We start from the raw sequence: 14,861 nt of genomic DNA, 5'->3' as shown, positions 1-14,861 counted from the left end.
AAAGTGCTAATGATCACCTGAGCCTTCAGTGAGTCATGATCTTTTTGCTGGTGGAGGATCTTGCCTCGATACTAATGGCTGCTGACTAATCAGGGTGGTGGTTGCTGAAGGTTGAGGTGGCTACAGCAATTTCTTAAAATAAGACAACAAAGTAATCTGACACCTTGATTGACTCTTCTTTTAACAAAAAATTTCTCTGTAGCATGTGATGCTGTTTGATAGCTTTTTATTCACAGTAGGACTTTTCAAAATTCGAGTCAATCCACTTAAATCCTGTCACTGCTTTATCAACTAAGTCTATGTAGCATTCTAAATCCTTTGTTGTCATTTCAACAAGGTTCACAGCCTTTGCACCAGGAATAGATTCCATCTCAAGAAACCAATTTCTTTGCCCATCCATAAGAAGCAACTCCTCATCTGTTCAAGTCTGATCATGAAATCGCAGCAATTCAGTCACATCTTCAGATTCCACTTCTGATTCTAGGTTTTCTTGCTATTTTTCACTGCATCTGGAGTTACTTCCTCCAGTGAATTCTTGAACCCCAAAAAGTCATCCATAATAATGAGAATCAACTTCTTCCAAACTTCTGTTAGTGTTGACATTTTGACCTCCTTCCATGAATCATAAAGGTTTTTAATGGCATCTAGAAAGGTGAATTCTTTGAAGAAGCTTTTCAATTTACTTTGCCCACATCCACCAGAGGGGTCACTATCTATGGTAGCTACAGACTTACAAAATGTATCTTTTAAATAATAAGATTTCAAAGTCAGAATTAGTCCTTGATCCATGGGCTGCAGAATGAATGTTGTATTAAGACACATGAAAATAACATTAATTTCCTTTTGCAACTCCATCATGCTCCTGGTTGGCCAGGTGCATTGTCATGAGCAGTTATTTTGAAAGGAATCTTTTTTTTTCTGAGCAGTGGGTCTCAACAGTGGGCTTAAAATACTTAGTAAACCACGATACAAACAGATGTGCTGTTATCCAGGCTTTATTTTTTCATTTATAGAGCACAACAGAGTAGATTTAGCATAATTCTTAAGAGCCCTGGAATTTTCAGAACAATAAATGAGCATTGGCTTCAACTTAAAGTCAACAATTGCATTAGGCCCTAACAAGAGAGTCAGCCTGTCTTTTGATGCTTTCAGACCAGACATTAACTTCTCCTTTCTAACTATGAGACTGCTAAGTGGTACCTTCTTCCACTAGAAGGCTGTTTTATCTCCACTGAAAATCTGTGTAGCCACCTTCATCAATGATCTTAGCTAGATCTTCTGGATAACTTGTTGCTTCACTTTGTACTTTTTATGTTATGAAGACTTCTTCTCTTTTTTAAACCTCATGAACTAATCTCTGCTAGCTTCAGATTTTTCTTCTGCGGCTTCCTCAACTCTCTCAGCCTTCATAGAATTGAAGATTGTCAGGGCCTTCCTCTGAATTAGGCTTTGGTTTAAGGAATGTTGTGGCTGGTTGTGTCTTCTCTCTGGACCGCTAAAACTTCCTCCACATCAGCAATAGGCTGCTTTGCTTTCTCTTTCATGTGTTCACTGGAGTAGCACTTTTAATTTCCTTCAAGAACTTTTCCTTTGCATGCACAACTTGGCTAACTGGTGCAAGAAATCTAGCTTTCAGCCTATCTCAGCTTTCAACATGCCTTCCTCACTAAGCTTAATTATTTCTAGATTTTGATTTAAAAAGGAAGACATATGACTCCTTCTTTCACTTGAACACTTAGAGGCCATTTCAGGCTTATTAATTGGCCTAAATTCAATACTGTTGTGTCTCAGGGATTAGGGAGGCCAAAAGAAAGGGAGGGAGAGGGGGAACAGACAGTCAGTGAAGCAGTCAGAATACACTCAACATTTATTGATTGTTTGCTGTCTTCTGTGGGTGTGGTTTGTGTCTCCCCAAAACAATTACAATAGTAACATCAAGGATCACTGATCACAGATTGCCATAATAGGTATAATAATAATGGCAAAGTTTGAAATATTGTGAAAATTACTAAAATGTGACACAGAGACACAAAGTGAGCGCATGCTGTTGGAAAAAATAGCACTGAAAGATTTGCTCAAGGCAAAGTTGCCACAAAACTTCTATTTGTAAAAAAAAAAAAAAAAAAATACAGTATCTGTGACGCACAATAAAGCAAACCACAATAAAATGAGATATGCCTGTATTCCATGATAAGAACCCATTGCTAATAATAACAACACATTATAACCCATGAAGTCTCTATCAATTTGAAATATTGTATTTCAATATGTCCTGATTGGTTAAATATCACTTATAATAGGATGTCGGACAGAGCAGCACAAATGCACCAGGTAGTGAAATGGAGTTTCCTAAAGAAGAAAAATAGCAAAAAAAGCTAAAGATGGAGGAAAATATATTTCCTTTGTTTGCTTGTTTGTTTGTTTCCCAGAAGCAACAAAGCTAGGCACTCTTGGAATTCTCTACTTTCATTTGAGCCTCACAAGCCTGACAATCAAGAGGTGCCAGCTTGTGTTCTAGGGGTAAAATGATCCTGGCATTACTAGCTGTCTCTGTTCCAGTGCAGCCTTGAACATGTTGCACAAATCTGTCAGCTCTCATGAACACTAATCTACACTGCTGATGCTGGTGCCTTGGCCACACTTCCTGTAGTTTCCATGAAAATTGACCTCTCAGAGAATGACAATATCTTTTCTCCTCACCCTCTGTGAGGACCTTCAGAAGACAACGTTTTTATTCACCTCCATCTCTTCATCCCCTGCCACACTATTTCTCACGTAATAGGCATCTAATTATTTGTCTATTGAAACAGTAGATTCATTTTCTTTTGTATTTAAAATTATTTGCCTAAAAACTAATTTCTTTTATGCGTTATTTTGTTATAAAAATTTTCCTTTATTTTCCTTGCTTACTATTTTACATCATATTAAAAGAACCTTTAATTAAATTTTAGATTGAGACTATAAACATAAATAAAATTAATACAGATTATAGATTTTAGAGCTCAGCAAATTTCTCTGTGGTATTAGGCCTGTGAGCTTTGTAATAATTTAGTTTACTATTTGTATCAAGTAGTACAAGACATCCAAACCACCTCTGTTAATGATTTTTGTCTTCCACATGAGATGATGTGGATTTTGGTGCCACTTGGAGTATTTTATGTATCATCTTCTGGAAAAAGTCCAAGACATTTAGTGTAATTGTTTTTCTTATCAGGAACAACTCTAGGAATGTATTGTCTCTATTGCAAGAGTGCAAAACAAAGCATTTTTTTTCATCATCATGATCACTTATTCGATTAAATTCCCTTCAATCTTTAAATTGAAAGTGGTCTCATGGAAGCTATTCATAAGAAATAGATACAAAATTAAAGAAGGGCTAGTAATTCTTTTTTTAATCATTAAGCCTAGATTGCATATATTTGTCAATTCCATCTATTTTTATATTGGCTGAATTTCTAAAATTTTACTTGTCTGGGTTATCTCCAAATTGAAAGTTTGCTTGGGGTAGAAAGTTAACCTGACTTTTCTTCTTTCCCTATAGGAAATTTTAAAGATGGAGAAGCTATGTTTGACAAAGATGTGTAAGGACAGTTAGACGGAGAAGTGACATACATAAAATCTCAGAAACTATAAAGAAAAAAGTCATATATAAGAATGAGAAATAGGTGCTCTTGACCAAAGAAAATTAGATAAGCTGAGGCAACGGACACTTCCATAGTGTGCTACTAGGCAAAGAAATGTGAAACCAAAGAGGTATCGATCTGTGACTCAGCTCAATGGATCACACTACAAGCTTTTTGCACTTAGAGTGATGAGAATATTTACAACTTTGGCTCAGACAGTGCTTCTGAAATCTAAATCTTTTGCATCTCTATTAATCTACTCTCTCTTCATATTTTTTTTAATAAAAGCCAGGATAGTTATGAACTTCATTGGATTAAACATAATACAGTATAAATATTTCAACATTCATAAATGTTATAAATTTCAATTAAAAGGCACTGCCAGGAAAATAACATGCCACAAAACAGTACTAACTATATATTAATAGAAACTATAGCATTTAGAAAACGAGAAATCTGCATACTTATAGTTAACTTAAGGCAATTTTATAAAAAAGAATCCCTCACTTTAACATGTCATAAAAAAGAATGGCAGGGAGACACATGGCCTTTTCCTAAGGAAAACTTACCTTCAGCTTCATTTACTACCGAACGGGAGTGAATTTCCACATGTCAATATCATCCTAAGTGCTTTTTGTTCAAATTTGGAAAAGTAATCTGCTTATTACCTAATTGAGTTTTTCCATAAGGCCTTTCATCTTGGAAAACCTTACTTTCTCAAAATATGTATGGGTCTGAGTTTAGATGTTAGGAGGAAAAGATCAGGAATCAATATTTTTAAATCCTAAGTTTTGATTAACTACTCAGTGGATTGGAGACAAACGACCCCCAAAACTGCTAAAAACAAATAAACTGAGCAAATACTAAGTATTGGAAGTGAAAAGTAAAATTCAGTAATCTGGTATTTGTAAACTAAACATGTCTTAGGGGAAATATTCTTGGAACTCACATTCACCATCAAAGTGGATTGATCCAATTTAGATCTGTGAACTAATAGCTTATAAAATAAAGGACATTTCCTACTAAAATCTTAAATGACATGCCAACCGTGAAGTTGACCTTTTCAATTTTCTTAATGCCCTTGTTCTAAGTGAATGCTTAAATGCTACTAAAAAATATACAGAAAAGTTGATGGTAGGCTGATTTTTAAAAATCTGCTCTCGAGGAAGAAAGCACACAAAAAAAGAAAGGGTGTTGAATTTGTAGCATTTGCCAATTTCCCTGGCATGAATACTTCTACCATGGCCAATTTCAAGCTACCAGCGTGAATTCACTGAATGCGAAGTTGGGAAGAGATGTGCATAATCAGTTCTCGCGAGCCAGGGCTGTCCTGCTCCAGCACATCATTGACAAGCCTCCTCATCATGTTCAGATAGGTTAAAACTGGATGTCAAGTCGAAAAACAGCAACCTTTCTGGATACAAATTCAAATTTGTGTAATTATAATTGTCATTATGTGAATTTGAATTTTTTTTTTTTTTAAAGAAGGGAATTTTGGCTATTTGAACATTTACAGGCACAGCCCAGGAGACTGTGAAATCTGGAGAATATGCCGTGAGCCCCACTGCACATGAATTGGATGGTGTAGTCAGAAGTAAAATCACAGCTCTTGGAAATCTCTGCTATCTTGTGATGGTTGGTTGTATGTTCCCTTGACAACTGCTCTGGTTAATCAAGGGTGTAAGTGAAGCTCGTGCTTCAGTGGTCCTCAGGAATCATTGCAGATTCCTTTTATAATATCAGGGCTTCACAGAAAAATGCCTTGGTTTTCTCTGTAATTTATTACTAAGTATATTTGGGCCGTTTTGTCAGTCAAAGGGAAGACTAAAATAATCTAAAACCAATGACCATCGCATGACTATCATCTAAAGACAGAAAGTCCCCACAACAATCACTTATTAGAGGTCATGGAGCTGTCTTTAAAGCTGTTTCTATTGCCAGGCTGGCCAACTCCATGACTCTCTAAACAAAAAGGGATGCTTCAAGGATGCTTTTTAAAAGCAATGTGTTTTACGTTGCTTCTGTTTGACAAAGAGCCTGACACTGTGGCTTTTGTGCCTGATCCTTTTTTTACACTGTTTTAACATTTAGATTGTGCTGAGTTGCACTGACAACCTCAAGAAATATGACTGTGTTGATAGGGTTGTAGGAAAACCATTATACTCTTAAACAGCGTTTTCTTGAATTTGCTCACACAGCCATGGCAATCGCATTGGCTAAGTGAACCGGTAAGGAAAGCTGTATGTCTCTGGACAGTTTTATCCGTATTGCCTGATGTCTAATCTTTGAAATATATTTTTCCACGTTTTCCTGTTACAAACAGGGAGCTAAAACAATCACACTATCAATTAGATCCTAAGTTAGTCTTTGTGGGCACCAGATGCTTTTCGGCGGAATCCATCTCTGCCATGTACCATTACTGCCATCTGCTGATACTGACTCTCTGGGCTCTGAGTCTTCCATTCTAGCCATTCTCATGCAGAGCTGTCATAACTCAGCTAAAACTTTTTGCTGAACATCAGATCATAGTTGCTAACATTTGCACTTACCCTCTCTCAGTCTGAAATCTAGCCTACAAAGATTCTTTCAAATAAAAGTTCTGAGCTAATGTTTAATTCATATGTTATCCATGTTATCAGAGCAATAGACTTCCATTCAGTAAACATTAAGACTAGTTTTAGTCAGAAATTCAATCATTACTAATATGGAAATTCATTTGTCTGCTATCTATATTGCAAGTTATACATACATAGAACTTGTTTTTGCACTATTTTCCAAGTCTAGCTCAGGTAAAAGAAAGAAAGAAAGAAAAAGAGAGAGAGAGGGAGGGAGGAACTTTTTAGCAATGTTAATTCATATCCCAAATCTAAAATAAACAAGCTAGTATCATTGCTAGTTAATAGCCAAGAACAGAGACAAGAGAAGAGAACATTTATGTTTTGCACCTGTGAAAGCATTCAGTATCATCATCAATTTTGCAATATTCCCTAGAAGCAGTTGGTGTTGTTCAGTTTTGTTACTATTATGTCATGACTTCATGCTGCAATTATACATGAACTATGTTTTGTGTACCTTCAGCACAGCAATGTGATGGTCCTTTAAAGCATTTCATCTCATTATGGTTTAATGCCAGTGACTCATATAACTCCCAGATTTGACACATCAAACATAGATACCTTAGGAAAAAAAATCCATACTTCCTATTTCTCTCTGGAAAGAAAACAAACCACTTCACTTACATGCTTTTGAAATATGCTATTGGGGAAAAAATGTGAGACAGATGCATTCAGATGCCTTTAGCACAAAACAAACCTGAGATTAAAAAAGCCAGAGAAATTAGTCCTTCTAAATTTAAAGCCTGAAAAATCATAAAGTTACCTCTAAATGGCTGCACTTTTCTTCTTTCTGCCTCTCACAAATTAAAGATAATTTTCTATTTACATGGCCTTTCAAACGCAATTACTTAGTTTGATCTTTATTTTTGTCTTTACTAAAAAAGAAGAAAAAGAATATGTGGGAGTTCTGGTCAAGATGATTCTCTAACTTAACACTTTGACACTCTTCCTCAGTGTCAAACACATAGCAATGACACAGAAAATTAAAACTAGACAACTGCAAACAAAGGCAAGTTCAAAAACAAGATAAACATATCCCTAAACAAGAAATACACAAAAAATGCAAAGCAGCAAAAGAGCTATTACTGTAGGCTTGCCAAGATATAAGTCTAGAAATAGAAAAGCTCAGCTTCTATAGGGTAAAGGGAACTATAACTATTTGCTCAAGAAGACTTGTGAACAGTTTGATAAAGATATAGATATATAAAGGTAGATAAGATATACAGAGGGAAATATATATATGTGTATATATAGAAAGAGAGAGAGAAAGAGAGAGAGACTGCTATCTGGGATTCCAACTTTTAGGAAGCTGCCATCCCAGGAATACAACACAACGCAGTCAAAGTATCATGACCTGAACTCCACCAAGCAGCCTCTGTTGGCTCTGTAAATGGAACTGTGGATACCTTCAATATCACCATAGGACAGAACTACCGAATATCCATTATCCAAAATTCTGGTTTAGGTGTGAGAGGATCAGGTTGGATTCTCATTTGTCAGGTAGGGTTGGGCAAAGCAGAAGAGGACAGGAGAAGGAGAGTGGGAATGGGCAAAAAGAGAGAAAGATGAAAATACATCCCATTCAAAATAAGCTTGCACAGCACAATATCAGAACACAAGAACACGTGATGATATTGAGAAAGAAACCAAGCAAATCAACAAATGAAATATGAATCACTCTAGATAAAATAATTTCTATGGAAAAGTCAGACAAAAACTCTAAAATAAGTATTCTTATAATGCTAGAAAGTATAAACGAAGAAGTAATTTTCATTTAGAAGGGAAATTATAAAAATATAACAGGCAAAAATTAAACACAAAAAAATTTTGGAAAAAAAACTCAAGATCTTAGGAATAAAAAAAAGTTATAGAAATTTAAAACTCAAGAGATGGGATAAACTCTAGTCTGAAAATAGTTAAAGGAAAAATTGGTGCCTAAGAAGAATATAGGACAGAGAAATTAAGAAATTGTTTTAAAAGAATGAAAGCAAGATTAAGAAATTTAGAGGACAGCTTACAAGGCTTCCAAAAACTATCTAGTGAAAGTTCTAAAAATAGAGATTTCAGGGAATACCAAAAAGCAATATTTAAGATGATTCAGGTGAGAATTTTTCAAAATTGAAAGAATTTAATGTAATTCTTGAGATAAAAAGTGCACTCAGAGTATTGAGAAGAATAAATGGTGGTTAATACACACCTAGACTCATTTATCACAGATAAAGAAAGGATCTTAAAGCTGCCAGAGAAACAAGGTAAAGTAGCAAAGGAATAACTTTTAAATTGAATTGATAACGACTTCACATCTACAATAGATTGCAGAAAATAATCAGGTACTACTTAAAGTTCTAAAAAGAAATTCAAAATTTTATGCATAAACCATTACTCAGGGGAGATATGAAATGTGACATGAGTTTACAATCCAGATACACAAACTATTAAACATGTATTTGGCAAGAAGATAGATAAATAGATGTACCTGGAAGGAAGGCATGGAATCCAGGAAACAACAAAAAAATGTTAGAAAGTTATTAAATCCTTGATTATTTTTATGAAAATTGAATTTTTATCTTAAGAGGCGAAATTGGAAAATATGTTCAATGTCCAAAATTTAGAAAATACAAATAAGCAAAAGACACAATTTAAAAATCATCTTCATTCCCAGCATACAGAGATAGCCACTGTTAATGTAGTTCTGGTATTATCTCTATGCATATTTCCATAAAAATAATATCATATGATTCAAATTGTCTTTATCTCTTTTGCTATTTCACACAAATATCTTTTCATGTCATTAATTTTTATCCTATAACTCTTGTTAGAGCTGGATAGGGCCGGGTGCAATGGCTCATGCCTGTAATCCTAGCACTCTGGGAGGCCGAGGTGGGAGGATTGCTTGAGCTCAGGAGTTCGAGACCAGCCTGAACAAGAGCGAAACCCCATCTCTACTTAAAATAGAAAAAAAATTAGCTGAACAACTAAAAATAGAAACAAAAATATTAGCTGGGCGTGGTGGCTCGTGCCTGTAAGTCCCAGCTGCTCCGAAGGCTGAAGCAGAAGGATCACTTGAGCCTAGGAGTTTGAGGTTGCTGTGAGCTAGTCTGACGCCACAGCACTCTAGCCTGGGTGACAGAGTGAGACTCTGTCTCAAAAAAAAAGCAGCAACAACAGAAAAAAAAGCTGGATAGCATTGTTACCTTAAAATAATTAATTAACCAATTCACTCTTCACTTTTTTACATTTTTACAACCTTTTCCTTGGTTTTGAATACCCAGAACTTCCAGTCTGAGTAGCATCTTCTAAAAATTTACAAATAAATTGTCTTTTCCAAATCAAAATGTTTCTCCCTATATTTCTTACCATACCTAAATATTTTAAATCTAAAGTACAAGAATGTTAAGGGCACTGAAGAAAATGTCTGTTTCAGTAAGTTTTAGGTTTTAAAATAATTCAACTTGAGTATTTGATTTTGGATTTCATTATGAGCAATATTAGTAGAAGTAAATGAACACTTCAACTTGACTGTGCAATTTATTTTCATAGAAATCTCTTTAGAGATCCCTGTCTAGTCAGCAAATAATTGCTTTAACTTGGATTTTAATATTAGCACTGAATGATTTATGTACATTAAATAATGTGATTCTCACTAACCATTTAAGAACTTAGAATGATTATCTCCCTTCTGTGGATAATCACATTTCAGGGAAGAAAGGTTAAGTGGTTTGCCTAAGATCACTCAGCCAGTCAACGGATTGTCTCAAAATATGATCCTTCAGTCTTTAAATCATTAGACTTGGCTGGCCTCAGCAATACTTGAGAGGCGTAGGGCATATGCGCTTAGACTTTTCCTCAAGTGATTTATGTGGCATAATGTCTAATTTGTTTATAGAGTATTCTTTGTTTCTTATGACACGATTTGGTCTGTAAGCAAATATGAGACATTATAACAATTAACATGATAAAAATCAACATGAGGAAAAATCCTGGTGAGCTTAAAGTATCCATTCCCAAAATAGTACACAAACTAAGCAGACAACAGGATCAACCCTTTGTTGAAGGGTCAGGAAGAGAGAAGGAGGAATAACAGCAGATAGAATAGAGTGGCTTTCTTTTGCAGAACTGCAGTTCAAGGTCAGATTTGAACAAGCTCTGAATGAAACAGAGATATTATTTGTTAAGGAGCACATATGCGTTACCTAAGAGCTATTCTCCGTCTCCAGTGTAAAGCATCTGAATGTATCAACCTGCCCATATCAACCTGTCTAATCCATGTGAACGATCCATTCACCTATGATAGGGCCTCATATAGCCCTACAATACACAGCTCACACCAATGGGACCTCCTTAGAATTCAAGAATTTTCGACAGTGATCCGATCAGAATTAGAAGTGACCCTGGTAAAACTAGAGTGGAGGCCAAAAGAGTAGTGGAATGATTTATTGGAAGGACCACACTGGATTTGTATTGCTAGATAAGGCGGGAGAAGGAACCAGCTCACAGCTGTGCCTTTTGTAGGGGTGAGGGAAAGAGGGGAGTTCGAGTTTGTTTTTTCCATTCCACTAAGTCTGCAAAGTTATTTTAAGAGTATTAGTATTAGTAAATTATTTAGTATTAGAAAAAGTATTAGTAAATTATTTAAGTATTAGTAAACTATTTACTAAAAAGTAAAGTATTAGTAAATTATTTAACCAATGATTATTTAATAAAATTGACTTTTAAAAAAAAAATAGAGTGGCAAACTGCTCCTGGTTTGCCAGGAACTTCTCTAGTTTTAGCATTGAAAGTGCTATGTCCTGAAAAACCCCTCAGGTGCAGGAAAACTGGAAAGGTTGGCCAAAATTAAAAATAAAAATGAAATGTGTTCGTTGTCCAAAATTTAGAAAATACAAGTAGGTGAAAATGAGGATCAAAATCATCCATACACTCAGGTTCCAAGATAGCCATTATTAATATTAGTGAATGTACTTCTAATATTATCTCTATGGAATTAACTTCATAACAAGTTACTATTGGTACATATGACAAGTGTCAGGGTAATAGCATTTAGATTGTCTTTTAAAATTCTAAATGTACTATTTAAAAAGTATACGAGGTTCCTTAGTATATGTACCTTTTCATCTGATTGCATCATTCTCTAAACTCTGATAAATTTTCAGTGGTGTATTGACCCTTTCTGCTATTCATTCTACAAATTCCCTTAGCCTTAAACTTTTCTTTATCTCTGAGACACAGTGCCAGCCGGTACATTAGCAGCAAGCTTTCTGAGTTCTGATAACTGTATCACAGTGTAATCTCACTGCTCAGGGGTGTGCAGCCTTTCATTTCTTATTCCATTTCTATTTCCCCTGTAGGCCGGGGAGGGGAAATTTCTACCTAGGGAGTTTAGCATCATTTAACATCGATGTTACTTGTCCAACAATCCCCTACGTGAGTGAGACCATATGTCAACCACAGTTAGCACTTAAAATTTATCAATACCTGCTTATACACATAAAGCTCTTTTTGTTTTGTGGGGGGTTTAACTTTCTGAAAGCATTGCAAGCCCTGATTTAAAGTCAGGAGGAGAGAAGGAAAATAAAATGCAGCGTTAGAAAAGAAATATATCTTTTATCTATCTGAAAATGCTCACACTTGGCTGAGGCCATATTTCAGGATTATTGTGATCCAGCAAGTACCTCTCTCGAAGAAGTACTTACCATCCATGTGTGAAGTTACTCTGTTCTTGCCAATAACACATTCAATAATGGCCTCTTCTGTTTTACTTCTAGCTACACAATGCCGGTTGGCAGCCCTGAGGTTGCTTGTATGATTGAGCTGACTGCAGATGGAAAACCTCCAATACAGAAGAAAGACACAGAGACTCTCCAAGCCTCCCAGGTAGGTATGCAAATATCCAGTTCCAGACACTAATTGTGCCCTCAATATTTCAAATAAGTATCTGTTTTTAAGTTAGTAAGCATTAATATTTCTTAATTGAACAGACTCCTTGTAAAAACTCTCAACAATGCACCAGAAAATTCATACTTTAGGTATAATTAAATGTATTTAATGTTGCCTGTCACTATAAAAGTTTTATTAAATTTAACAGTAAATTGATTTTCCTGACACACTTTGGCTTCAATATAGTGTGCTTGATTAAAAAAGAAAAAAGCTCAGGGACGGAGAAAGATTAACAAGATATGACAGTTTTTAAAACTTATATTTTTATAGGATATGGTAGTACTTGTGCTGTGCTGTTAAAGAGTCCATTCTTAGTTTTCCAGATTTGCATTGGCCAGAAAATTTTTCTTAGAAACATCGAATGAGGCTAAATCAAAAGAAGAGACGATGTCTGTCCCTTCAGAGACTAGTCAATTTGCTGAATTCTTTCCATTTTAATGATGTGGTTGGCTACATGCTTCTTCGGATAACTCCATTGCAATCTTTTAAGATAAAGAATTCCTCGTTCATTTGATCATCATGGACAGTTAATATGTATACTTAGAGCTCTAAAGTGCTAATTTTGGTACACATTAAAGCTGTCAATATGCACTGCCCTAATGAATTGGAAATTTCATTTTATTTCCATTTCTTCTATACATCCTCTTGTTGAATATATATAGGCATGGAAAAGAAGTGAATAATAGCATATAACATTTGCATAAGCACAATCTATTAATATTTTCCAAATTATGGCCATATACATTATTTCATTTGATATTCACAAGAACCTTGCAAGTAAGAATGATTACTCCCTTTCTATGGCTGAATAAACTGAGTATCAGACTTGTCCAAAGTTGTATAGTGGTAAGGAAAGAGACTTGCTCCCAGGCTTTCTGAATCCCAATCCTTTTTTGTTCCTTTATAATATACTACTCTTCATTTGCTACAGCAGCAGACTCCAAACTTCGAGTGGATAGGAATAAAATTGTTTTCCTGTTTTAAAAAGTCATGCTATAGCCAGAGAGGGCGAAATATTTAGATTCAAGACATGGAATATTCAAGTGGTAAAAGATACATGAAACACTCATAGTTTTGTAAAAACTGTAAAGCATTCTGTATGATTATATCTTTATTAACTCATAATCATCCATTTTATTAATATATGTTGAAAGCTCCATATTTGTAATAACATACAATATGCTACTATAACATTAACGAATCACATTTTTAAAAAATAGAATTCAACAAATATTTTTTTGTGGTTGAAAATGATAAATATGACATATTTATAGCCTCTCTGATAAATCAGTCACCGTGCCCTTTAGGCTGACTGAATGAAATACTGACCCAGCTGCCCCGAGTAATACACATGCACACACAGAGACTAACACATGGGAATAGAATTTATGATTTAAATTGAAAACAGTTTGGATAATTTTAGAGCAGTAAAGAGAGAATGCACTTAGGCTCTCTAGAGCTCCAGTGAGTGTCCTTTGCTGCCACTATGGGAGCTGTCACATGCTTGTATAACTCCCTGCCTCCCTGTGTTCAGCCCAACTCCAGTGCTCTCAAATCTGAGTGAATCACTGCTGCCTTCTAACTTGTGTAGGCTGCATGTGGTGAGATTCTCTCAGAGTAGACCCCAGCTGCAGGGTTATGGCATACTGCAGCCTTCTAGAGCCAATCTCTATAACACATGCCCTCTTCTCTTCAAGCCCTAGCAGGATTTTATTTGAGGGAGGACATCTAGAAGTAGCTTCCTGTTGTGACTTATACCTTTCGCTACTTCCTTTTCCTTTGTTATTACGGTGGGAAGATGGTAGGAGCTTATGGGATGAGGATATAAGCACTAAGGATTTTGCAAGCTGAAGCCATTTAATTTTAAAAGTCATGGACTTTGGCATAAACTATCAAAAACAGGCTCTAGTCCTGCCTGTAGTCATTATAATCCAGTAAGGATTGTTAAATTTATTCAAAGTATCATTATGTATAAAATGGTATTTTTCAGTGCATAAACCTAAAACAAAGCCAGACTAAAACCAAAAGGAATTAAATCTCAAAAGTAATGTTATAAATTGCGTAAGAGAATAACACTTATATTAACGTGGATAGAATTATTATTATTATTTGGCAATTTTGAAAGTAAAGAGTAAAAATTTATTCTTAATACAATAATAGCTAACATGTACGGCACCATGTCCCAGACACTGTTCCAAGCAGTTTTCATATTTTAACTCATTTAATCCTTACCCCCAAAATAAGGCAAATACTATTATTATCTCCAAATACAGAAGAGGGAAATTAAGGCACAGGGAGGTTGAGTTTCCTGCCCAAGATCACATAGCTATTTGGGAATTCAAACCCAGATATTTTCATTAGATAGTCCACTCTTTTAACCAAAACTATGTGGTCTCACAACAGTTGATATACTGTTTTCCCTTACTAATTCTATTGCAACTATTAGTAGAAAACAAATTTTAAGTGTATAATACCTTATTAACAGTATGCCCATTATTATAGGACAGATCTCTAGACATTTTGCATCTTACATGTCTGAACTCTATGCCCATTGAATAGCAACTTTCCGTTTCCCTCTTCCCCAGCCTCTGACTACTTTTTCCTTCCGTGAGTTTACTTTATATGCCTCATATAAGTGGAATCATGCAGTATTTTACTGGCTTATTTCACTGAGCATAATGTCCTC

The 14,861-nt window shown here is 35.2% G+C and overlaps 1 protein-coding gene across 1 annotated transcript in view; it reads left to right on the top strand.

Annotated features, from left to right (window-relative positions):
- Positions 1 to 14,861, top strand: part of EYS (eyes shut homolog) — a 1,462,097-nt gene that overhangs the window by 1,219,479 nt on the left and 227,757 nt on the right. Inside the window, 1 exon segment of the mRNA XM_069488330.1 lies at positions 12,004 to 12,112. Coding sequence (XP_069344431.1) covers positions 12,004 to 12,112 — 109 coding nt within the window.

The sequence above is a fragment of the Eulemur rufifrons genome, chromosome 15 (assembly GCF_041146395.1).
Source record: "Eulemur rufifrons isolate Redbay chromosome 15, OSU_ERuf_1, whole genome shotgun sequence".
Taxonomy (NCBI): domain Eukaryota; kingdom Metazoa; phylum Chordata; class Mammalia; order Primates; family Lemuridae; genus Eulemur; species Eulemur rufifrons.
Note: the sequence above shows the minus strand (reverse complement) of the source record. Positions and strands in the feature narration are given on the sequence as shown.